Source organism: Heliangelus exortis, chromosome 2, assembly GCF_036169615.1.
Source record: "Heliangelus exortis chromosome 2, bHelExo1.hap1, whole genome shotgun sequence".
NCBI classification, from domain to species: domain Eukaryota; kingdom Metazoa; phylum Chordata; class Aves; order Apodiformes; family Trochilidae; genus Heliangelus; species Heliangelus exortis.
In genome coordinates this window covers 29,798,983-29,823,213 of record NC_092423.1, presented here as the reverse complement: position 1 = coordinate 29,823,213, position 24,231 = coordinate 29,798,983, and the positions used below count along the sequence as shown (strand labels likewise).

General features: G+C 37.5%; 1 protein-coding gene across 2 annotated transcripts in view; it reads right to left on the bottom strand.

Annotated features, from left to right (window-relative positions):
* The window catches only part of BZW2 (basic leucine zipper and W2 domains 2), a 55,134-nt gene that overhangs the window by 10,040 nt on the left and 20,863 nt on the right, over nt 1–24,231 (bottom strand). For both annotated transcript variants that reach the window (XM_071735376.1, XM_071735375.1), the window contains exons 3-9: nt 17,737–17,913; nt 16,532–16,635; nt 14,627–14,692; nt 8,241–8,376; nt 5,519–5,628; nt 3,564–3,734; nt 2,955–3,101 (exon numbers count right to left, since the gene is read on the bottom strand). In XM_071735376.1, the coding sequence (XP_071591477.1) occupies nt 2,955–3,101; nt 3,564–3,734; nt 5,519–5,628; nt 8,241–8,376; nt 14,627–14,692; nt 16,532–16,635; nt 17,737–17,913 (911 nt within the window). The remainder of the gene's footprint in view (nt 1–2,954; nt 3,102–3,563; nt 3,735–5,518; nt 5,629–8,240; nt 8,377–14,626; nt 14,693–16,531; nt 16,636–17,736; nt 17,914–24,231) is intronic.

Below are 24,231 nucleotides of genomic sequence, written 5' to 3'. Positions count from 1 at the left end.
TTAAATGATTTTTTTTTCAGATCCTAACTTCAGATCTTAAAATAAAAAATACGTCAAGGGACCATATCTTGTTCCCTCTTTCCCTAAAGACTAGTGTTTATATCCATCTCTCCAATTTCCTCTCCTCTTAGCTTTTTGCAAAATAATTATGAGCTATTAATTTAAAGAAAGAGAGAGCAAGAAATCATACAGCAACTATAACAAGAGCAGTCAGGTAAGCAGACAGTATTACTACTTTTGCAAGAAACTTCCTTACAAACTATGAAAAATTTCTAGCTGCAGCTAACACCAGAGGCTGAGTTCTTCCACTGGTGTCAGGCATAGCCACATCTTCAGTTACTGTGTTGATAAAAGCCCTGCGAAACTCGTGCAGGCTTTGGCTAACAAGTGTCCCTCTTTTTTCTCCTTTTGGCCCTTGAAGCACAAAGCTGGTTCCTAGGGAAGTTGCAAGGGAGCAGAGCAGTACACATTGAAGTTCATTTATTATTCATTTATTTAATAAATATCACTCCCATCCGCAGGTTTGTGAAGTGCAGCTGTTCATAAGCTTTGAGTAATTAATAAAAAGAATCCTATCTTTTAGTTTAGAATAAAGATACCTTCATTTTGCCACAGCTGTCTATGACTCCCTTTTGTATTCCTCTCTCACTCCTTCACTGGTAAAGACATGAAAGTTTCACAAGCGTCTAACTGACTAAGGAACCATAAAATTAGCTTCCTCTCATGGAACTATAAAATTAGCTTCCTCTCATTGCTGGCTGAGCTTGGTGGCACTGTTTTCCATTTATCTCTGGTTAAGTAGCAGTGGATCAGCAGCTGCAGTGTGATGAAGCTCACATCACAGCCTGCAGCGCAAATTGTCCGGAGGATTCTGCCCACCCCTGGGGAATGTCTCATCTCTGTACTGGAGGTGGCCTAGGGGCCAAGCTCCAGTGTCAATAGTGAGGTTATTGGGATGATGAAGAGCTTATCCTGCAAGATTCAGGATTTAACAGCTGTCTCCTTCTGAGTTCAGCTCCTGGCAGTCCTCCCATGCCGCTGGCAAACGTAGCATTTGGCTCATAGCTGCCCACCACCTTCTGCCAGGAAGCCACCCATCCAGTAAAGCTTGTTAAGAACGGTAAACTGGGCCTGGTATGTCCTACATCAAGTACGTATTTATATGCATCCTGACTCATGCCACCAGGGGGAAACAACTCCACAATTATTTCAGGGCATGTTGACACAGTGCAGGGAACAGGAACAAGGCTCTTCATCATGATAACAGTGATAATCTGATTTCTGGAGCTGCCTCATGCATTGGATCAGCTGAGAGTCCAAAGGAAGGAATCCAAGATCTGTCTCTACCTATCCACAGAAGGATGTGAACAAAGAAATGTAAAGGAGCTAGCAAAGTCTAAATTTCTATGCCTACTGCTTCTGTTAAAATTTTATCAGTAAGTGCAAATAGTAAATATGCCATTTGCAAATTTTTTCTCTGTTTTTAGACAGTGGGTGTACCTAGAAAGATGCCTATCTTATACATGCAAGATGCCTTGCCTAATTAAGTGGGGTTACATGCACAGCTGATGGCTTGGGTCAGTGAGATGCTTGGAACTAAGCATCCAGTCAACAATATTTGTACAAAGCCAGCTATGTTCCTCTTTTCTCAATCTTCAAGTGTTTGTTAATTTGCCCTGCAGTACTAGACAATAAATTGCAGTGGGTACTCTGTTACAACTCAAAGAGATATGATCAATTTTCAGATCAAAAGAACAAGAAAAACAATGTCTCTCCTCCTTCTGGAAACTATCTTGTCTTTCTACTGCTATGTGGGTCACTTGAGGAGACTTCAAGGCATTCAATTTTACCATCAAAGACTTCACAAGATGCCCAGCAACTACATTTCTAGTATGACTGATTGAGAAACCAAAATCAGACGAAAGGGCAGCAGTAGCAAGAGAAACACCAACATGGGAAGTCCAAGTTTGGAGAGGCACCCAAATACCAAGAAGAAAGGAATTCAGATCAAGCTTAAGATCCATTTTACCATAAAGAATGAAGTACAGATTGCTTCTGTCCTAGGGCAAATCTTTGCAGCCCTGGCTATGAGGGAGTATTGTCTTGCTCATGATTTACCAGTTTAAAAGGACTAATTCTGCTGAAAAGTCTCTCTGCCTCTGTTCTCAATTCAAAGGGTCTTGCACGGCACAATTCCTTCAGACTTAGATGAGGAATACCAACCATAATAATAACTACAATGTCTCTGCATTGTTCTTAGGTTTTGGGGCTTTTTTCCACTCCAAGGTCATAAAAGTTTTTGTACCAACATGCAAGTGTGATACTGCAATCTGTCGTCACTTAGCAAACTACAGCCCATCTTTCTATGCATTCAGTTCTCTCATGCATGTGGGAGATAGGCATCCAGGATAGTGCCTGGATCAGAGAGTAATCACACCATGCTCTCAAGCTGGCTCCTGGCTTATTAGTTGATATGTCACTGAGTGTCCAGCTCCCACAATCAACATCAAGAACAACTATTTCACAGAGTCTGAGCTTAGCAGTCCGGTCTAGATCTAGCCAGCCCTTTGCAAAGTCAGCAGAAGAGTCTTCCTCACCATCCTTCCAAAACTTCTTTGCTTCTGGCAGACATTGCAAATGCAATTCCTGCAGGCTTACTAGTCAGGTCTGAACAGAGCTTCTTCCCAAGGCAAGGAGACTCTCAGTATCTGGTGCTGTGACCACGTCTGTTTGCCCTGTTCACTCCACTGTGTGCTTCAGGGCATTCAATAATCTGAACTACCTCACTTTTGCATTCAAGTAAAGGAGAAGAGACTGTACACAAAGCTTGGTGTCCTTAGTGTCAACCTTCAAAACTCTTACTCGCCTCAATTTAAACAGAAACTTAGTGGTTGTATAATGTATTCTGTAAATTCACAACAGTCTTTCCCCCTCCCACCCCACCCCCCCCACACCTTTAGATGTTTGAGGGCCTGCTCTGCAACCAGCTCTTCCTTCTTGTTCCATTCCACAGCATTCATGACACAGGTCCACAGGAGACCAATCACTGCTGGCTCTGGCAGCTCATTTCTTTTCATTTCCTCTTTTACATAAAGCACTATCTAGAGAAGAAAATAAATGCTTGTCTTAAGCAATATTTCCAATCAGCCAGAAACAATGCTGACTTACCAATACTTGCAGTCATTTACAAGTAACAATACAGTATAGCAGGAATTAGAAACAAAATTACAACAAGAATAATAAAAAGCATGTTTTTAATTAGCAACACTACTATTACTTGACTGCAAGGTTTGTCCCTCCCTTCCAACAGATAATGCAGTTAAATGAAATACATTTTCACCAAGTATAACTTAACAAAAAAACCCAAATCCCACAGCACTTACAAATGCTGAGGATGTTTTTTGGCTTTAGTCTTAAGCACAGAGTGAACTGATGAATAAATTAAAATAATTTAAAGAAAACCAGAGGGAATCTGAGGTCCTTATACCCATTCCTCTGTAGTTAGTGTTGATTTAAGTCTTTGGCTATGATTATATAAACAGAAGTCGTAAAAAACACTCTACCTCTTTAATTGGGCATTCCTGAGAGAGACGTTCTTGTAGTTCTTTTTGAAGTTCTTTACGAGTCCCCAGTGACTGCTGAACTCTGAGGAAATCTGAGAGCTCTTTTAGACCTGCTTCAGTAAAATACTTGGCAAAATGGTCCACATTCTGCCGGTTGGCTGGAAATAGTTCCTAAAGGACAGGAATGTTCTCCGTTAAATAACCAACTATAACTCTTGACAGAATGAAAGGAGCATTTTTTACAAATGAACAGTAGAAATCACCTGGCACTGTGCTTAAAAAAATGTCTGTGATTGTATTAACACTGGAAAAGCCAACACTTTGCTCATAATGATGGGTGCCATCACTGTGGAGGGAAAAATTAGTCAGTTATGCAAAAACCTAACATCCTTTTCACATGAAGTGCATGTAGTTATGAATGTGAGCTGAAGATGTTACTCAAAACAGTCCTCTGAGAAACTACACCCTTTCCAGATTCCAAGAGTCTTGTAGGGAAAGTACATAGGAGTAGATGGTAAAGCCATTATCTGCAATACACTTAGCAATACAGGTTTGGCCCAGGCACCCTGGCCTGATGTTGCTGCTGTACTGAACAGTGATTACCACTAATACATCATTTAGCAAAAACCATAAAATCCATTCTTTACTGTTAGCATTAACTCCTGTAGGCATTTCTAATTCAAAGATGCTGTCAATTTATGATTTGTGGAAGTTTAGCCACTTAAAAAAGTTAAAATTGTTCTTAAAAACTGCTACAATTGCCCCATCATGGCAAGGATTCAATGGCATTTGCTTACCATCCTGTTCTGGGTGTCTAACAATGATTTTTGGAATGTATTGAAAGAACTTTTTTTACAAAGAAGCTAAGAAGCCTTGATCTCTTTGCATACTGAAAATGAGATTAAGAAGAAACTATTATGAAGGCATCTATGCCTGGACACACCATCTGATACTTTATAGTTCTTCAGCACCAGAGCATAATGAGACCCAACCACTGAAAGCTTAAGCAAGGAGTTTGAAATAGAAGTAAGATGCAGCTTGCATTTTTCATTCCTCTCTAATAAATCTGTAGTTAGCCCATTTCTCAGCTTTATGGTAAATTATTTACGACTTGGATTCTCAAAGATGAAGGGTTGTTGGAGGTGTCTTCACTGTTAAAGATATTTGCCTTATTATAAATTATTGAGATAGAAACAGGAAATAATGCTGAACTTCTCCAAGCAGTGCTATACAGGATGTAGGGCATTTGATTGGATTATCACAGTACCAATCTTCTTGAGGATTAAAAAAACCTCACTGATCTTCAGAAAGACACTGGGAAGAGAAAGGCACATGACATGGCTCCATATTTACAAAGACTCTAAATACCTCAGGCCATTATTACAAACCCAGAAATACATCTTTTTAATGTGAAGGCTGAAAACCTTCCTGCACTGCTCCTGCTAGGTCAGCTGTCATCACTGTAGGACCACTTATGGTACCCAGATGGCTACTGCTTCAGAAAATTAGCTTACTGTTCTTTCTCTACACTTTAAACTGTCACTTTGGAAACTTATATTCTAATCATAACCCTTTACACTTTATTTATTACTTACAAAAGTAAAACATATTTAAAAAAATAAAAGTCCACATGCACAGTTGCTGTGGTGTATGTTTTGTTAGCAGCGGTTAGGAAAAAAACACATTTAATTAATTCCCAAGCCCCATACATACCATCCTTCAGAAGACATTTAACTACAGGAAAAATAGAGACAGAATGTAAAAACATGTGGTATTTAATATTCCTGAACCTGCATCAATACTACAGCCATAACAATATTGCTGTGATTCAAAATATTTTTAAAATGCTAGGAGTGTCTGAGGGGGAGTTAAAATGCTTACAGCAAACTACCATCTGCATTTTATTTCCCTTTCCCAAGGAGAGATAAGGATTACTGAAAATATACAGTACTTACTAGCAATCTCTTATCAAGGTTGGCTTTTCTTAAAGCAGAGGTAACAGAATTGGCATCTTTCTCTGCCATCCATGCTTTAAAAAGCTTTACAGCAAAAGAAGCTGCAATCCCTGTTTGAGAAAAAACACAAAACATGCTTCAGCAATTTTCAACATGAATTAGAGATGGCTATAAGAATTACAAGGTTACAAGAATATGGAATGAGAACAGCAAACACACAGAACTTAAATACTAATTTTTTTCTTTAATGCAGTATTAATTCTCTGAAGTATGCTAGACTGAATATTTTTTCATTCTGTATCATCCATCTCCATTCAACTCTTCAAAGATTTTCTTCGCAATTATTTTTCCTACCTACCCAATTTACAAGTCCAATCAAGTCCAATGCAAAAGGAAAAATTATGTCTTAAATCAGTTAGGAAATGAAGGCATGAAATTATAAAGGATAGTCAGGAATAAGAACTGAAAAAACATAAGGGGGTTTTTAGCAAGTCTTGGTATAGGGTTAAATAACTTTGCAAAATGCTTTTTAGGAAGTATTCAGTTGCTGGTAAGAGCAGGCACAATATTTTAAGTGGAAAATTTCCTCCTTGAGGCACAACTTAGTATTATGTGCATTTAACCAAACGAATTCTACCTCTGCTAGCTGTAGCTTTCCCAGGAGAGCTAAAAAACCATTAGGCACGTGCCTCCTATTTCCCTGTTTCCTGCAGCAGCAGCAGCACAACTCTGCTCTAACTTCTCTGCTGTAGGAACTGAATGAAGCTGAAAGGTTTCAGAAACTGAGACCCAGCTTGAAGAAGGTCACCTGTAGGCCAGTCATGCTTCTCCATACTACTACCTTCATATGAACATTTACAGTGCTACCAAGGGTGCTGATCATGACAATGGGGTATTATGCTACAGCTGATCATTATAATTTTCTGTTTCACCTCCAAACAGAGCTAGATGGGACCTTCTGGTTGGAAATTGCCTCATCATTCTTATCCACTTTCTAAGACAGTATCTTTTATTTCTAGTATACATTGATTAAATGAATCATTAAAGAAGAACAGAGGACATATTCCCAGAGCAGTATAAACTTCATTAACATTCATTACAGATCTGGACTGTTATGACAGTTTTGACAACCTTATTTCAAGAGCTAAGTCACACAGCACAATCCTTAGAGAAGTACTGTATGGATGAGAGAACTGTGGACACACAGTGCCATGAAGAGAGGCACACTACTTACCAATGAATTACGTATTTGTCCTTAAACTTGCTAGATCTCCTATCAGCATGATTCATCCTCTCTCCCTTTCAGACAATTCTTTGCCAATGTTAAAACTGCCATGCTGATTAACAGCTCCCTAAGATAATTTTTTTCCACATGTATTCTAACCTCACTTGCCTGCAGCAGGTTTTTTTGTAAATCAGAAAGTATCAAGTTTGTTTTTATATTATCTACCTATTTTATGCTTCCATCTTTTCCTCATTTCTCATTTGTCTTCACATCTTTAATTATTCTGCTGTAAAAGATCTATTCCAGAACACTGATTGAACAATGTTTTCCTCAAGTGCCAGCACAGGTACATTTTTAGTATATGTAAACCAAGTGTATGTAAGCTCTTGACAGAAGTTTAAGGCTCACAGAAGCCTAAGTTCATAATGCAAAAGGAATATGTTCTGGGATTTATACATAAAAATTGTATTCCTAAAATAGAACAAATTACTTGAGCTTTAAAAATTTGAGTTTTCAGATGCCTTGTCTTCCCAGGATTTTGATTTAAAAACTTTGCAGGCCATCATCCTAGAAATGGACTAGGGCTTTTGTTTGAATTTTCTCCTAGCTTAAAATCTGATTCCAAAAGCTGTGGGTGATGACAGAGCAAAGCTGCAGCTATGAATTTTCTTTCTGCAGCGTTTAGAAAACAAATGTAATGGTTAGCATGCTAAAAATGTGAGCATAAAGTTAGACCTTTTTTTTTTCCTTAAATGGAAGTAGAATATTGTAGCTAATATATAGCTCTTTAACAAAACCAAAAAGATTTCATGAAAACTGTTCCACATTAACAAACACATTTGCAGGTAATCAGTAACTGGCAGAGAAAGACATTGCTAAGCAAGCATTTGGAAAATCAGGACTTCAAGGTAGATAGCTTTAAAATAAAGAGCTGAATAAAAACCCTCAAAAAAAAACCCAAACAAAAAAAAAAAGAAAGTAATCTGTAAAATGCATTACACCCTAAGACTGAAAGAACAGTTACTCATTGTATGGTACATGGGAAACTGTATCAAACAGCGGTATAGAGGCAAAGTGAGGATATGAATATCTTTTTGTTTTCTTCTGCAATATCCAAATGGTCTGCATGTGCTCTCTGTGCCATTTCATATTCACATGCAAAATGTATTAGCAACACTCAGAAAAATGCTAGTAGGTATATTTCAGAAATAGCTATTATGGTTCACATTTTTATAGTATCAGAATAATATAAATTCAATTTTGTACACACAGTTGTATACTTTGAAAAAACATAAGCCCTTCAAGGTTTGTTTTTGCTTTTTGTAGTTTTTTCCTTATATTTTTCTTAATAGATTTCATGGTCAACTATGTTGGTCATTGCTGTCTGTATGTGCTTCTGCTTTAAAATACTGACTTCTGTTGTACATGTTTCCAACATATAAAGTATGTTGCAATAAAATAAGCTAATGGAAGAAAAAAGATCATATAGAAAATTACCTTCTTTGACTATATTGTCAGTGAAGAGGCTTGTTAAAATTGTAGCAGGAAGAGTCCCATTGGCTAACAGAATGCCAGAAAGCATCGCCAGCTTTGTCTGTTCTGTCTCAGTAAAGGCTTTAAGAAACAGCAGAAGCTGTAGGTCAGACAAGAAAAAAAAAAATTAAATCCACAGGCAATGGCAACAGGTAGGGATGAGTATTAGCAGATGGTTGAGTTTCTTATTTATCAAGAAGCCCCACTGGAATTAATAGCAATCATGTCAAAACCTGACCCGAAGCATGGCAGTACCATCGCTTACAATTGTGCTTTCCATAAAGATGCAAGCGTGTGGAACATTCCTCAGGGAATCAAGGTCTGTCTTCTCCAAATACACATATATATCTGTAAAATTCTAAAATGCCTGTTCAAAGCTTGAGACCCACAGACGTTACAGGACCACAAACTTGCTGTTTTAAGCAGGCTGACACGGGTGCCTGCTCATGCATGTCTCCAGACTGAGCCCCGCACAGCCGCAGGTCCTTTTCTGTCTTACAAAACCTGTTACTCATGTGAACAATGAAAGGAGGAGAAAGTTTCCTATTTTCTTTTTGGGGAAGGGAACACAGCACAATTACAAAAGATCTTTTATTTGCTTAAAATAAGAAATATATTTCAAGTTCAGGCATTCTTGATAAAGCTGACAAAGGATAGATGGGAACAAAAGCTGCTTTAAGACCTCACCATTCCCACTACTAATGACAAGAGGAACAACTAGCTTGAGAAAAAAACCCTACAAATCTCACTATCTCAGGTGTTAGAATTACATAATTAACCCTTGAAGTCTAAAAATGGCAATTGCATCTATATTTAATACATATTTTCATATGTTAAAATGAATCAATTACTTGTAAGTGTATTTATGAAGTACTTCACACTTCTTTTCCTTTATATGAGGAAAAAAAGTTGTGCTAAATGACATTTTGACAGTAGCATTACCGTTAGTAATAATGTTTTCTTAGCATCTGTTAGCAATCACAATATGGGTGATGGGAAAAAGGAGGCTAGACAGTAAAGGGCATCTTTGTTCATTGCAAAAACCCACTGACTCCATCAGAAGCTAGCATACAAATTTATCAACACCACAGGAAAAAAAAAAAAAAAAAAAAAAAAAGACCGCAGACATCCAATTCGGGAGTTAAGGAATTCTCATTTCCTTCTCCAGCCATCTTTTGCTGTCTTGACACCCTTTTTCCTTCTCCAGATGAGCAACAGACGCAACCAAAGCAGAACAGCTCATGCTGATGAAAATTTCCTACCCCCTTCTCCAATTTAAGGGTATTTCTTAGTGACCAAAACCTACCCACATAAAGGGGCAGAAGATCAGTCGTGTCCCTGCACTTGTTTGTTACCATGGACAGTGAGAGCTGTTCTCCAAGATATCTAAGCAGCTTATCATTAACAGCAAAGCTTTCTAAATGCAGTGATATTTTTAAAATCCAGATAACTAATGAATTAAATTATTAAAACTCGTTTTATGAAAAGCTGTGCTCTGTATCAGTGAACAAAACCAAAAAACCTGCATTAATATGATAGTGGTTACATAATAGCATCAGCTTCAAATTATAGCTCACATAGGCCTGAATGATTCAACCACAGAAAAATCATTTGGCGTTTTAGTGGGCTTAAGCCAAATGCAATGTGCAGTTTTAGCTTAAAATAAAAATTATGAAACTGTAAAATCTCAAGGTATAATTTTGTTTCAACAAACTGTGACTCACAACCAAAGAATGTTAAGAAAATTTGGGATGCAGATGAAAGAATTATTTCTAAATATTTGAATGAGAAACAAGTATTGTGCTGTATTTTCAAAAGCAGCAGTTAACTGGTATACATAGATTATGATGCAGGTCAAAGAACTCCAGGGCCACATTTAATGGGAAGACTGAAAACGTTTTAACAGAATTTCACTATAAGTCTAGTGTAAAATGGAAGCCTAGGGATTTCAACTTTTCTTTATGCAAGCTTTATAAACAATACTGTACCAAAATGATATCGGCACAGGAAAAACCCTGAATTAAACCTTTTAGTTTTTACTGTAAGTACTGAGACTGTTAACAGAGAAGAAACAACTTTAGATTTCTGAGTACTTACTCTTTCTGCTCCTCTATATAAGCAACAGATGAGGATTTTGATTACAGAGTGGTCACACTTACTATTGTAACATTACAGACCAGGTTTTGACATACTTCTGTGCTGTTACTTGCATTGGGCTTTGGCAGTAATCAGTAGATCTTGAACAGCTGTACCCCTTAATGTCAGATTTGAGTCATGAAAGCAACAGCATCAGTAAATCCAGCTGCAAAACCAGAGTTATGCAGTTCAAGGTAGAGAAGAATTCAGAATATTTATCAACTAATCTGATATTTTGATAAATCTCTATTTGTTCAAATGAAGGTTGGATATCATTCCTCTATCACCTCTTTCCCTTGAAACATGCTTCTTACAAGTCTCTTAGCATTAATCTGAAGATGATGATGTGCTCTTGAACTGTACCCCACTGAAGAATGTTTTGAGCAGGAACCTCATCTGCTACTCATCTCTCACTACTTAAAAGTACTGCTGGTGCTACTAACATAATTTTTGTTTTACTAAGATTTTTTTAGATGCAGCTGAAATAAAATTAAACATGTAATTTTATTCTATTCAAAAATACTACTCTACACTTTCAATCAATTGTGAAACATTCCATAATTTAGTGGGAGATTGGGTGACAGGAAGACTCAAAACCTTTAATACTCACTTAAAAACCATCAAAAAGAAGAAAGCGTCCAGTTCAAAGCTGTTGTTTCGGATTTTTATTGCTGGTTATTTTAAGAGCTTTTCTTTTACCATCACTTTTACAAACCTCAGCAGGGAAGTCACAGAATGTCCAAGTCACTTCAGAATAGTACCCAACCACCCACAGAAAGTTCTCCAAGCTGATGCTTCCCTGCTGTTAGCCAGGCACTGGCATTACTGCTTTTGTTACAGATATCGACTGATTCCAGGCATAAAATGTGCAGTTCTGGCTCACTATTTTGCATTTTTATCATAGCTGTAAGAACTCCCACCTATTTAAGTGGGAGTTCAGAATGCCTAATAAGCACAAGACTAGACCTAATATACTTTTCCATGGTACTTTTTACTTTAAATAAAAAGTCTTCTAGGCACAAATTCTGGGCATAAAAGAAAGATAAGCGCAAGTAAAGATGCACATGCAATATTAAAAAGAATACAAGAAAAACATGTGCTTCTGCTCTACCTTGGAGACTGGGAACCAGAATAGAGAAAATTAAGGATTTTTTTCCAGATAGGGAGTGTGGTGTCTTTTTATATCTTCATTATCTGAAGTGGTCTGCTATTGTAGCATCTGACAGGCTGTCACATCTGCAACTGCACTGGAGCAGGGCAGCTAAGGTAACAACAGATACTTGCTGACTGATTCTTGCTGCTTGTTTAGCTCACCTAAAGCATCTCTGTTTACTTCCCATTTAGGGTTCTTTCATTTGGAAAACAAGACCACAAATAAAGGAACTCACAACATTTCACTATACTTCAGACATCCTCATGTCACTCAGTTATATTTACCATTGTTAAGATAAAAAAATATACTTACTTGCATTTTAGCCCAATTTTAGTAATACAAACCCCTATATAAAACTCTGCTTAAGTATGCAAAAAACCCTATGTAAACAGCTAATATTGCATTCTTCATCCATTGACCTGAACAGAAAAAGAATCTGTAAAAAAGAATACATCTGCAAAAAAGAATACAAATTTGGGACAGAGAATTTTATTGAAATTATTGCAATAATGTTGCCATAGGTCTATGCCAGTACGCTGGACAGTGCTCATGTGCACTGAGGCTGCATATTTAAAAAAAAAAAACAAAAACAGAAGGTGTGCAATGCACTTAAACATCTTTGTCTTCTGTTGAAATTGCCTGAAGAAAGTAATTTTATGTAAAAATTTAGATGTATAGTTTGTTTACGTCACTAGAAGAAATAATAACCCTCACTTCAAAATTGTCAGTTAAGAAATAAAACATTTGAAAACAAAGTTGAAAAAAAAAAGGAATAGGTGATGGGAAATAATAATGTCATAAAGACAAAATTATGAACTAGAAAACAAAGCAAATACTTGTACAGTTACTGCTGTTTAAGAGAATCTCACTTGAAAGTGAAGTCCCACTGACACCATTTGCTTCTTTAGAGTGAAAGTGCTGGCATTACCTTGGTTTTTTAGCATGACTTTTCCTGTGAGAAGAGCTAATTCTCCTCCAGGGGCTCTAGCTGCCTGATGAATCTGACAGAAAAGTCACTTTCATTACTGGGACAGTGACCTAAGAAACAATATCAAGGAGTTGTTTTCTTGCTTTTCTAACCAGCAAACAACAGGAGTGGACTTTGAACTACTAAATGTTGCAGGAATAACTTCTAGAAATACTACTGCACCTACCTTCTGACCCTCTACAGGCAGCTACTCTCATACAAGCTATTGCACAGAGGCTTTACAACATTAAATAGTTAAAAAAACAGCAGTCTCATCAACTAGAAGACAGTCACCCAGTGCGTTCACACAAGTAGAAGAGGGAGAAGGTAAACAAAAGACATGTACAAATAGCCCTTAAGGGTTTTAAGGGAATGACAGTGCAGTTGTGATACACAGGCCTCAACACCTTCCCAACCACCCTCCTAATTTCAAATTCTCAGATAAAACTGCATTATCTGAAGAAGGGAGCACACCCAGCATCCCCATCGAAAGGTCCCCAGGAGCCACATCAAGATTCATACCAGCACTATGGGTGGTAATGGAAGGGCAGATTGAAAAATTTTCCCTCAGCCTAGGACAGCTATGCAAAGCTGATCTCGTAATTTGACATACAATTGTTTTTTGTATAATTTTCCATGTCAGATTACGAGTACATCAAATTGAGATTTGCAGTCTGAAAGGTGAAAAAGCCCACTCTGACCCCATGCTGCCATGGCTACCACACTTCAATGGCTCTAAATAACAGCATGACTCCAATCACTCTGTACCTCAAATTACTCCTTTCTCTCAAACCAGCATGCAGCTAAGTTTCACATCAGAGGCGCTTGTTCTTTAGCTGAAGAGTTAAATTATTATATATTAACCACAGTATCATCTCATCACTAAGTGTGCAAAGCAAATTCTTAGAAGATTCAAAAGCAAGCAAGTTACAGAAGAGAGAGGAGGTGGCTTGAATTGACGTGGCATTTGCTTAATGTGCTGAACACTCCTGAAACTTGAATACTACGAGCGAGCGCTTCTCATGTCAATGATTATAGTAATTAAAAGCAAGAACATTAAATTTGTGTAGGGACAGAGGTAAATTTAGGTCTTTAGAATGATGTATTGAGCAATCAGCATCCATTAATAGGCATCCTGTCCACAAGAACAAAAATTATTTCCTGTATGATTTAGAGCCAAATTGATTCAGCCACAAGAGGTAGCAGTGCTCCGAGTTACTCTCATTTGACCCTTGCAGCAATCTTTCTAATGTTTAAATATTATGGAAACAGTGAAACACACTTTCACTTTTAACAAATACAGTATTTCAGTCAGAGAACAGGTTTTGCCATTATCAACATGCCTGTTAACTTACAGCACAACCTTTATGACTTTTTCAGGCCATTAGAAAAAAATATTTACATCTGTTACTAGGAACTCCAAGTAGACAACATAAAGCTGTATTCTGTCTTTTCAAAAGTTTTTACCCACGTTTCTCCTGTTTTTACCCACGTTTTTCCTGTTCTCCTGTTAGAATTCTCCCTAGAATTTAATATCACAAAACAGTATCACAAAAAAACAGTATCACAAAACAAATATCTGCTACAGTCTAACAGGCAAGTCCTGAGCACTCTGCCAGTGGTGATGACTTTGTCTATGGCCTTGAACACAAAAACCTGTGGTAAGGAATCACTCCACAATGATGGAGTAGTTTAATACTCATACATCAAGGGACATTCTGTGCAGCGGATTTTTATTTATTCTATGGAAATAATATGGGCTGTTCTATTAGCAGGATAGTAACACTGCTTCTCATTAAGAACTATACCCCAAACCTTATCAAAGTTCTGCACAGAAAAGTCTGGGATAAGAAGGTTGAGTTTAGTCAGAGCAAACAAAGGAAGCATTAGTTCAGAACTACTCTACATCAAATGCTGTCAGCAGTATTCCCACAGAGCTAAATTTACAGACTAAAGATGCCACCTGTTTATTCCATCCTTTTTTCCAGTAGAGCTAAATGAAATACGTAACAGCACCACATTTGTACATTTACAATTATATTAGACAGAGGATAAAAACATCCATGCTCAAGAGAAGACTGCCACCAACGTTACCTTTTTGATTTCATCTTCAAATGCTTTCTCCAGATACTTGTATCTCCTAATGAGTTTATTGAAGACCTAAAGATAAACACACATTAAATAAAATAATGTAACAATTGCAAAACATGCAAAGGGAAACAACACCGCCACTACTGAATCCATAAAGACTGACCAATCCAGGATGAGACAATTTTTAAACTTCTCCAGAGCAAGAAAGAAAAAGTTGGAAGCACTGCTGACTTCTCAGACTCTCATACTGCACTGTACAGCTTTATTGAGACACAGTTCCTGGGAAATAAGCCACCAGCAGTACAATATTTCTGTAGTTGTCTTCTGCACTGTCTCATGGCAGACCATGTAACAACCTTCTTTATTAGTTTGCTCACAAGTGGGAAAATACAAGTTTTGCAATTCTTGCTTCACAGAGCAACATTAGAATCAGAGAATTTGCTGCAGTTTGAGAGTCTTCTTTTTCATATTTCTCTAAATCTTGTTCCTATTTCCAAATAAATTTTGGTAAATTATAAGTCCCTGTAAATGACAGAAGTACACTTCCTAAGCAAATAATCTTGCTAAAATATCAACATTAGCTTTAGGTTTTTTTCTTGAAGACTTTTCGTTCTTTGAATTATTTCCATTAATAAATCCACAAAAAGTAATGACACTGCTCGTTCATTTGGGTGTCAGTGTTTAGACCTTACTATTTTAGCTAAACTAAACCACTATTTTAGCCTAACTTGACTTTTCATAATACAGTAAGAGCTCTATTTTCCATTATGCATGAGAAAAACTGGTGAAGTCTATAAGAGGATACATTTCTTCAGGCATTACCTACAAAATGCTGACTTACTTTGGTAGTTTTTGGTTTGAAATGTGGAGAATACATTGCAAATTCTGCTGCTTCAAATCCTGAAGCCTTCCATTCCATTTTCAATATACAACATTTTACCTTAAAGTTAAATTTCTTCTTGGAAGATTGGTACTACCAATTTTTAATATCAAACCCTTAAAACATTAAAATTCAAGTAGTCAGATCAATGCTTTTACCAGTAACAGAGATTTTTCTTTAGTACAATACCCTGTTTTTAAGAGACTGTAAAGTGAACGTACCAGATATATTTATACCCTTTCGAGAAATATGTGTGTATCACTTCTTCAGAGTATCAAAGATGTGTTTTTAAAGGAGCTTTCTACTATTTAGCAAACAGTTACCAACACTGATTCTGATCCCAGCTCCCTTTAAATCAACCATGCACATTTTTGGCTACTTACCACCCTCAACACCTTAGCCAAAACAGTGGCTTTTATGCTTTCCCTTACTACCTTCAGCATACTAATGATAACTGGTTATTTTACCAGCTAAATTAAAAAAATTAAATAAATACAATAAATACAATAATTCTTAGCCTTCATTAAAGAGTTACAGAACATTAGCTTCTCTTCAGTTATGTTTAAGGCTTCATTGGTTTTTCTGTGTTAATTTCACATAGGCTATTTCTGCAAGCCTTATTACTTCAAAAAGAAATTATACCTCACATATGTAGGAGAAATGAAAATTCTTCGTCTATATGTCAAATTCCTAACTAGTTATACGACTAAAGGTTAGAGGTGTGAGCTTTATATTTTTTGTCATTCAGATACTTCATGCACTTGTAAAAATATGTTTATACAAATCTTTCAGGTTGCATACAGGAAAGGTCAACAAGAACAATAATGATGGTGACTAAAAATATACTGAAATAAGTAAGACTGCCTTTTGCAGAGGAAAGATAATCTGATCACAGCTGGCAATGCTTAAGACATCTTATATTCCTACCTAAAATTTATAGGTTAGGGCAGATCTCCGGTTAACTAAATTTTCAGGTATCTATTTTGATACATAAACAGAAACCAGTAATCAAGCAAGCCTTTACTGACCTGAGCATAATTTCGGATGGCATCATGATCTTCATCTGCAAAAAATACACAGTGGTTGGTCATCTTGGTCTTGTCATTGTCATCTATGCGTGTGCCTCCAGGAGCTAAAAGAAACGATTTCTCACTTAAAAGAATGTTCTATAGGATTTAATTAGTAGCTCTTATTTTAACATCACTGAGGCAAAAGGCAAGGTTAAGAAATAGCAAGGGGGGAAAGAGAGGATGTGCTGTGTGAGTCTGTGGTGGCACTGGACAGAAGAGAGATCTGGCTGATAGGCTGCACTTCAGATCACAAAGCACAGGACAGAGATTCAGGTCACAGTAAAGAATCTTAGCTGGATTTAAGTGCACAGAATGATCAAATAAGTATGGGTTGAAGAATAACCTTGCACATATTTTAAGTACTACTTTTAACAGCACAGTAATGTAAATCCTTTCAAAGAGGAAAGTGTTAGCACCTTCTTACAGGACTTGGACTTGGAACACCCTCCTTGCCCTTCTAATGCTTGCCAGGCCCATGTAAAACATTCAAAACACTAATGAAAAAGTTTTCTCCTGGCTTATTTTGTTGAGAGCTTTTTTCCTAGGTATTTTCACTGGCTTTTGTTTCCTGCATCATCTCAAGTCCTACAAAAACATCTTTTCTTCTAATATACCAAACAGCAGGAAGCTGGCCTCAAACCCACATGACCACTAAAAGCAGCTGACTTAGACAAAATACAGAGGAAGGTGAAAGGCATGATTTTCCCCAAACTGCCACTAATGCCTGGGAAAACCATACCATGTACATCCACAAAGTACTCCTCATTATCCTTCACTTCTCCTCTTAGGTAGCCTTTGTTGCAATGTCTACAAAACAAGCTTTCAACACCTAATAACCTGGTAGTGCAGTATTACACCTTTTCATGGTAAAATTCCTCTGTTTCATCTAGATAGTGCCTCTCATTTTCTTTGCTGTTGCATTTTTATGCCACTTCATCTCAGACTGAAAGTTTCTCAGAGCAGTATCCATTTTCTCTGACATTTGCAGAATGCTTCACGCAATCAAGTCCCTCTGTATTACTGCCCTACAAACAAGATTCAAGTACTATCTAGATAAGGGAAACTGTAATGCAGCTTGTAGTTTCCACTTTGTAACAGGAGACAGCATCTTAAAAGAAGCAAAGCTGAACATCAAATTGTGTACCAGGTACACTGCAGGTTACCTAGCATGCTGCCAGCTACCAAAATATCAAAGAGCGTGTCAGCATAGCGGCGATAATCAAGCCGTGAGCCTGTTGCATCCAGAAACTTGGCTATAGCCTCCAGGTCATTCCCAGCTTCATTGAGGCCTTGGACAATCGTATCCCTGAAGACTGTGGGTTCAAATTTCTCCTTTTCATCTGGAAGAGAGATAAAGGATAAGGAAAAGGAGAGTAATTTTTAAATCTTTCTGTTAAAATTCCTGTATCAGCCAGCAATTGAAATGACCATGTCATCTAAACATATTCTTCACATTCTAGTTAACACAACAAAAGTCTGTTACCCTCACTTTCCTCTTCTCATCCCCTAAATATCAAAACACACAGGAAGAAATAAATAAATTAAAGGGGAAGAAAAGCAACTACTGAAATGGTTTTCAAAATTCATACTCCTACTTCTCTCCTTGAAGGTATTAGAAAATGTGCAAATTATGCATTCTGAAATCTGATAGCAGCATAAAAAGAATGTCAGTTATGTATGTGTACATAATCTCACTGTAGGAATACCTCATTTTTCACTGCTTGATATTTTTCTTTAAATAGCTATGGTAACATAGATATTTAAATCTAAAATGTTTTCAAAAAGACAAGACGTCAGGAAATGAGATCAAGTTATTCATGAAGATACCTTTTGTGTAAACATTTAGGACCCAACAACACCGTGTAAGCAAAATTTCATCCTTCATCTTCACAATCCTGAGCAGCATTAGGAACACAGATGTGCAGTGCTCATGATGCATTTCCAACACCTTTCCCTGGCTGAACTCTATTAAGGTACACAGTGACCCTGAGAAAATGTCCCTGTGTTAGGGCCATTAACCACAACAGATGGAACTGCAACCTCCAGATAAAGCTAGGTACAATTACCCATGCCTCCTGCTGCTTTTTCTTACAGGCTGTTAACAGCTTACCACAGACACTTGAAGCTCCTTGACAAAACAAGTGCTGACTTTATATAAGGGCATATACAAAATGCTCCTTACCAGCAAAGTAAATTCTGAATTTCAGGAACAGAACCGCGAGCTGTTCTGTGAGACACCAAATTAGCTTGCCATCATCTGATAATGCAAAAGTTTATACAACTTCTTAAAAAAACCCTGCAAATATTGTATCTAGAGGGCAAATCAAGAGCTTTTTAGTTACTAAGACTAAGGATTGTTAAAATACCTGTCTAAACATGTGATAATGCACCCTGAGATACGCCTGCTGCAACTCTAGCAGGCTTTTTGGGAGAAGAGGTTCTGGATGTTAACATCCTCTAGCTGCAAGGTTTCCTATCCCTGCAATTCATGGTGCAGCTTTTTATCCCAAATACTAACCAAAAGTAGCCCCCAAAAGACTTTGTTTTTTCATAGCCTTGCTTCTCCCAATCCTTTTCCTCCTGCCACAATAGCCTTAAGGCAATTAAATAACTATTTCACACACAATTGCCACTTTTATTAGCTTTAGTGTTTCGAATATAGAAACATTTCTCTTCTTGTTTCCCTACAAGTGTGTACTCATCCTACCATCTTCAGGGCATCACTTGCCCATTCTTCCCCTAATTCAAGGCATTCCCTTACCTGTTAAGAATTATACCTGGAGAGCACAGGCAGTCTCTCCCACTCAGTGTCACAGGACACTGGGAAGCTCAGTGGATTAGTCAACTGGTCCTTCCAAGGACTCTGGTAGCACACAGCCAACAGCAGCTCCAAGGCTGCCTGTCAAGTGCACAGAAGCATTGGAAAAATGAGGTATCACCTGATTTTCCAGAAATTTACTGCTACACCTATCTTTTAGGGGCTTGTTAACTCTACTACCTAGCCCAAAGTGGCTTTGCTGTCCATCTCCTGCAGCTAAACTCCTCAGACCAAAGCTAAGGACGGATACCCAGAAACATACTCAGGAAATCAACTATTCCCAACCCCAGCTTGTCATGCACAAAATCACAGTGCCAACCCAGCTTCTCACCTATCAGACTCCAGTCATCCCACAAGCTATCCAATAAGCCCCTTCTCCAGACTGCAAGAGACTTCTTATCAGGCTTTTACTTCACCCCAGACCTTGGGGATATTCAGGCTCCTAGTCATGTTACCTCAACTTTCAGCTGTGGTGAAGGTCCTAAGTCTGCTGTTTGAGTAACCATCTCTCATATCTGCAGGGCATGCCCATGGTGCACAAACCAGAGATAGAGGAGTGGTCAAATTGAAGAACATGCATTCATGCTTGGGAGAAATGCCTTCAGAGAAGCATACTACTGGAATCCTGTCTGAGAGATCAGACCAGTTACCAAATAGTTAGCTCTCTTCTAACTTGAATTACTGAACACAAACCAAGCAACAAACCAACCAAGCCACAAATAAGCCTTTTACTGAACTAAGTGCAAGTACTTCAAGATTTGTACTTCAACAGAGCTCTACCCATAAGCAAGTGTCTGAGTGTAATTTTTATCTTTTTGGTTATCAGTTAAGTATGTATTATTTTCAGGACGCATGAAAAAAAAATCTTGACGACTCGTTAACCAGAAAGAAGACAGAGTTCTGTCTTAAGACTTTTTTAAAAAAAAGTAAATCCTATTTTACTTTTTCAGCTATATTTTGTCTAAAAATCTAAAATTTTCCCATCTAAACTGAAAAGCGTTGTATGCTTGGTATCATGGGCACACAGTGCTCAGCACAAACACAAACACCATGATTAATATTTCTTAGCTATTTTAAACAGCTTCTTCTCCTGCCCCAGATATCTTCCTCTCATCTGGCATACCCTATTATTTTCTTGTCTATCACAATCTAAAAATTTGCACAGGAAGAGGAGGTGAACTCTTTGCATGAAAAATTAATTTTATTGAACCGTTTTCCTACCAAGCTAATGTACTGAAGAGGAATATGCTGATGTAGTACAACAGGGTGAATAAGAAGCCATAATCAAGAAGTGGCAACAGTATGTTGAGCTGTCGAGTACATAATTACTAAACAAGCACAGTTTCAATCATGGGCTAGTGGAGGCAGGTGTAGGTTGCGGATGCAACGCATACAATATCCAATGCAATAGTGCTATACACAGCTTTTCATTTTCGTCATGTTCCCAGATACTTATTTCCTTTCTTCTGCTTCTAAGGAAATCACCGAGTACATTTACACACCTCTCTCAAACAGCAGACACACAGCTGTATGTCTGTGGAAGAAAACCAAAATGCCACATTTGGCTTCTGACTTCATGTTGATACAAAGGTGCTATTATTAACTTTCACTTGATAATTTTCTTTCTACAAGTAATACACAATGCTTTACTTAGCTTCTTTTTATGCTGCCATTTACCTTTTTGAAACAGTTTTTCATCAGATATTAACTCTATGTTACCTACACAATGGGAAAAAATTTGGGTCTCAGGTACTGCCTGCCAGCTTACTTTAAAAAATATGCATGGTGTGTTCCTGTTAATGCTTCAGGAATTTTTGTGCTTTAGGAATTTGCCAGCTGTCTGGATATATGAATTTTTCTTACTGCCCACTGGTGTTTCTGCTACTCCTATGGCCTCCTTGGCCATTCCAAAAGACAAAGTGCAGTCAATACCATCATCTGCATCCCACATATCTGCACCATAAGCTCAAATCCCAGACAGATGCCAACTACTGACCCTCACCAAAACTATAGTATTCTAAAGGTACAGAGATTATACTATGAACTAACCAAACTATTTGCTTTGTCTGGATTCCTAAAAAGTTGATATGGCACTGAGATGCCTCCTTCTCCCAGAAAGTTCTCCCATTTTCCTTCCTTCAAAGAAAATGGAGACTCCCTGTTCACAAGGGGCAATGGGCACAAATTGTTCCTGGGGAGATTCTGATTGAACACAAGAGGAAAATTTTCCACTCTGATGACAGTCAGACACTGGAATGATCTCCCAGGGGAAGTGGGGGATTTCACCACTCTGGAAACCAGTTTTAAGTCTCAGCTGGACAGGGTGCTGAGACATCTCACATAAACAATAATATTAGAAGGGCTGAACCAGATGATCCTTGAGGTCCCTTCCAACCTGAAATTCTATGATTCTATTAAATCTTTTTGAAGTTATTTTAATGCCTACCATTATATATGCTGGTGGCAAGGCTTACACCTTTTATTAGGTCAAGTGATAGAACTGGTAGAAGTGAGATTTACAAGCCCTTCCCTCATAGTCCTCTCTCAAAAATAATTTACACATTAAGCACACTTTCAAACCTTAAGGAAAAACATATTGTCTTCTTCATTTTCACTCTAGGAAAGCTCAGAAATTGTTCACATTCAGAGATAGCTGAGTTAAGTATAGATAATTATTTTCTTTAGATGCCTGACTACCATGTCATACCTCCCTGCCTCCTGAGATGGCAGTACTCCTGGGAGCTGCAGAGCCAGTAAGTATCATAGGACACAAACCAACTGGTAAGAACAAGCAATCATCTCTCAACCAGCTCACTTTACCCAGCATTTGCATATACCAGACCCCCCAACCTGCCTGCTACAGGCAAGAAATTATAACTGATAACTTAAATGCCATGGCCAAATCACAGTCACCACACTCTCTCCTACCTGGGTGAAATTCCATGACTCCCTGGCATACTGAATTCAGGATAAAACCCCCTAATAGAATCTTCTAGTCTAAGTCTAGTCTGTAGCAATCTGTCATACTGCTAAAGAAAAAAAAATAAGAAGTACATACAAACAGAAGGGAATAAAAAAGCCATTTTTCTTCCTCAAACCCCCTGCCTCCAGAAAGAAAACAGGTAGCTACAATTTTCTAAACAGGACCCTCAAATATAAACACAACTAGAATTACACCATAGATGGAAGAATGTGCCTTAAGCACATAAAGAATTGTTTGTATGTAAATATTTCTATATTAAAGCCATTTAATATCCCAAATACCACTTAAGTAATCTTTCAAAAAAACCCCAAGTAAACAACCCCCATGTTCCAAGCTCCCCCAAGTCTTTTCCTTCTTCCATGTAGTCAACGATATCTAGTGCAACTTGCAACCACTTCAACAGGAATTCAAGAGACACAGAATTAAAAATAAAAGCTCTTTTATTTATTTTAATGATTACTTTTATTAAATAGGAGTCAAAGACCAAATCCATATTAGGACCAAGTATGCCAAATACACCACCAAACATGGACTGAAAATAAAGCCTTTTATGAGAGAGAACATTTTCTAATACAGTTTTAGAAAATAACATATGTGCCATAACAAAGTGACCTAGACTGAATAATACACTGGAACAATCCAGTAGCATGCATATCTGATTGCTTTTACAGGCTGATTTGAGAGGTATTTCTTCAGGGATTATTAATTCTACTCCTCTATGCCTCTTCTGTTGCTACTTAACACAGTGTGCAGCACCTACTGAATCAGAATCATAGAATGTCAGGTTGGAAGGGACCTCAAGTACCAACTGGTTCAGCCCTTCACTGGATTATGCATTAGTGCATAATGTTCTGGACTATACTGATAGAAAGTGAATCCTACTAATTACTGGAACATCATGACATTTAATTACAAACAATGTAGGTTTTGTTTTTAAAATTAATTTTACCTACCAGTGTTGTATTTACATCATAGAAAGGACATTTTCCACTGAAGACATCACACCAGTCAAACTAACTGAGGAATGATGTGTGCAAGGGAGGAAAGACAGGAGAAAGCTGGCAGTGCTTTTATCATGACTGAAAACAAGCTATTTTGCAATTCTCATCCAAGCTTCATGATCATCCTAGATCTTAAAACATGCATTCAGCTCTTCAGACTCCTGACAGAATTTGTAATTTTCTGAGAAAGACTACAAACTCTTTTTGTTTCTCTCCTTCACACTGAGAGAATTCTCTTATTTACATTTTCTGTCACAAGAAGTTTAGACTAGGTGTTAGCTTTTGATCAGAAACAAGAGAGTCAAGATGGAAAAAGCCTGTTACATGACAAACAGGAGTCCCACATGTATGGGTTATAATAATCTGCTATTGCAACAGCAAAAAAAAAAATCTAAGCCTTCTTTTTACAAACAAGACCTTGTTTTTTTCTAGAAAAAAAAAGAATTAAACATATTTTTGTTCTCTTTCTCAAAGTGTTGGGCATTCATCTAAGACACCTAAACCACGACAAATGAACTCTGAGTATAATGTAAGCAAGCATGTTCCAATGACACTCACTGTACACAATTCCCAGATGATTTGCTTCATTAGCACCACTTAGCAGTCTTTAAGAGAGCATTGGTAATGATTATAGAAAATCAGACAAGGAGCAAAATGGGATTTACACAATGGTAACTGCTTTAATTTAACAGTAAAAAAAAAAACAACAAACCAAAGCAAAATACAATCAAACAGCAGAAATAAGTATTTGTGAAAAAGGCACATTCTGACCTCTGTTGTTAGTGAAAACTGGGATTGTGGGATGATCTGACCATCTCATGGAGAAGAAAGGTGAGAGACCACCTTTTCAGGTATG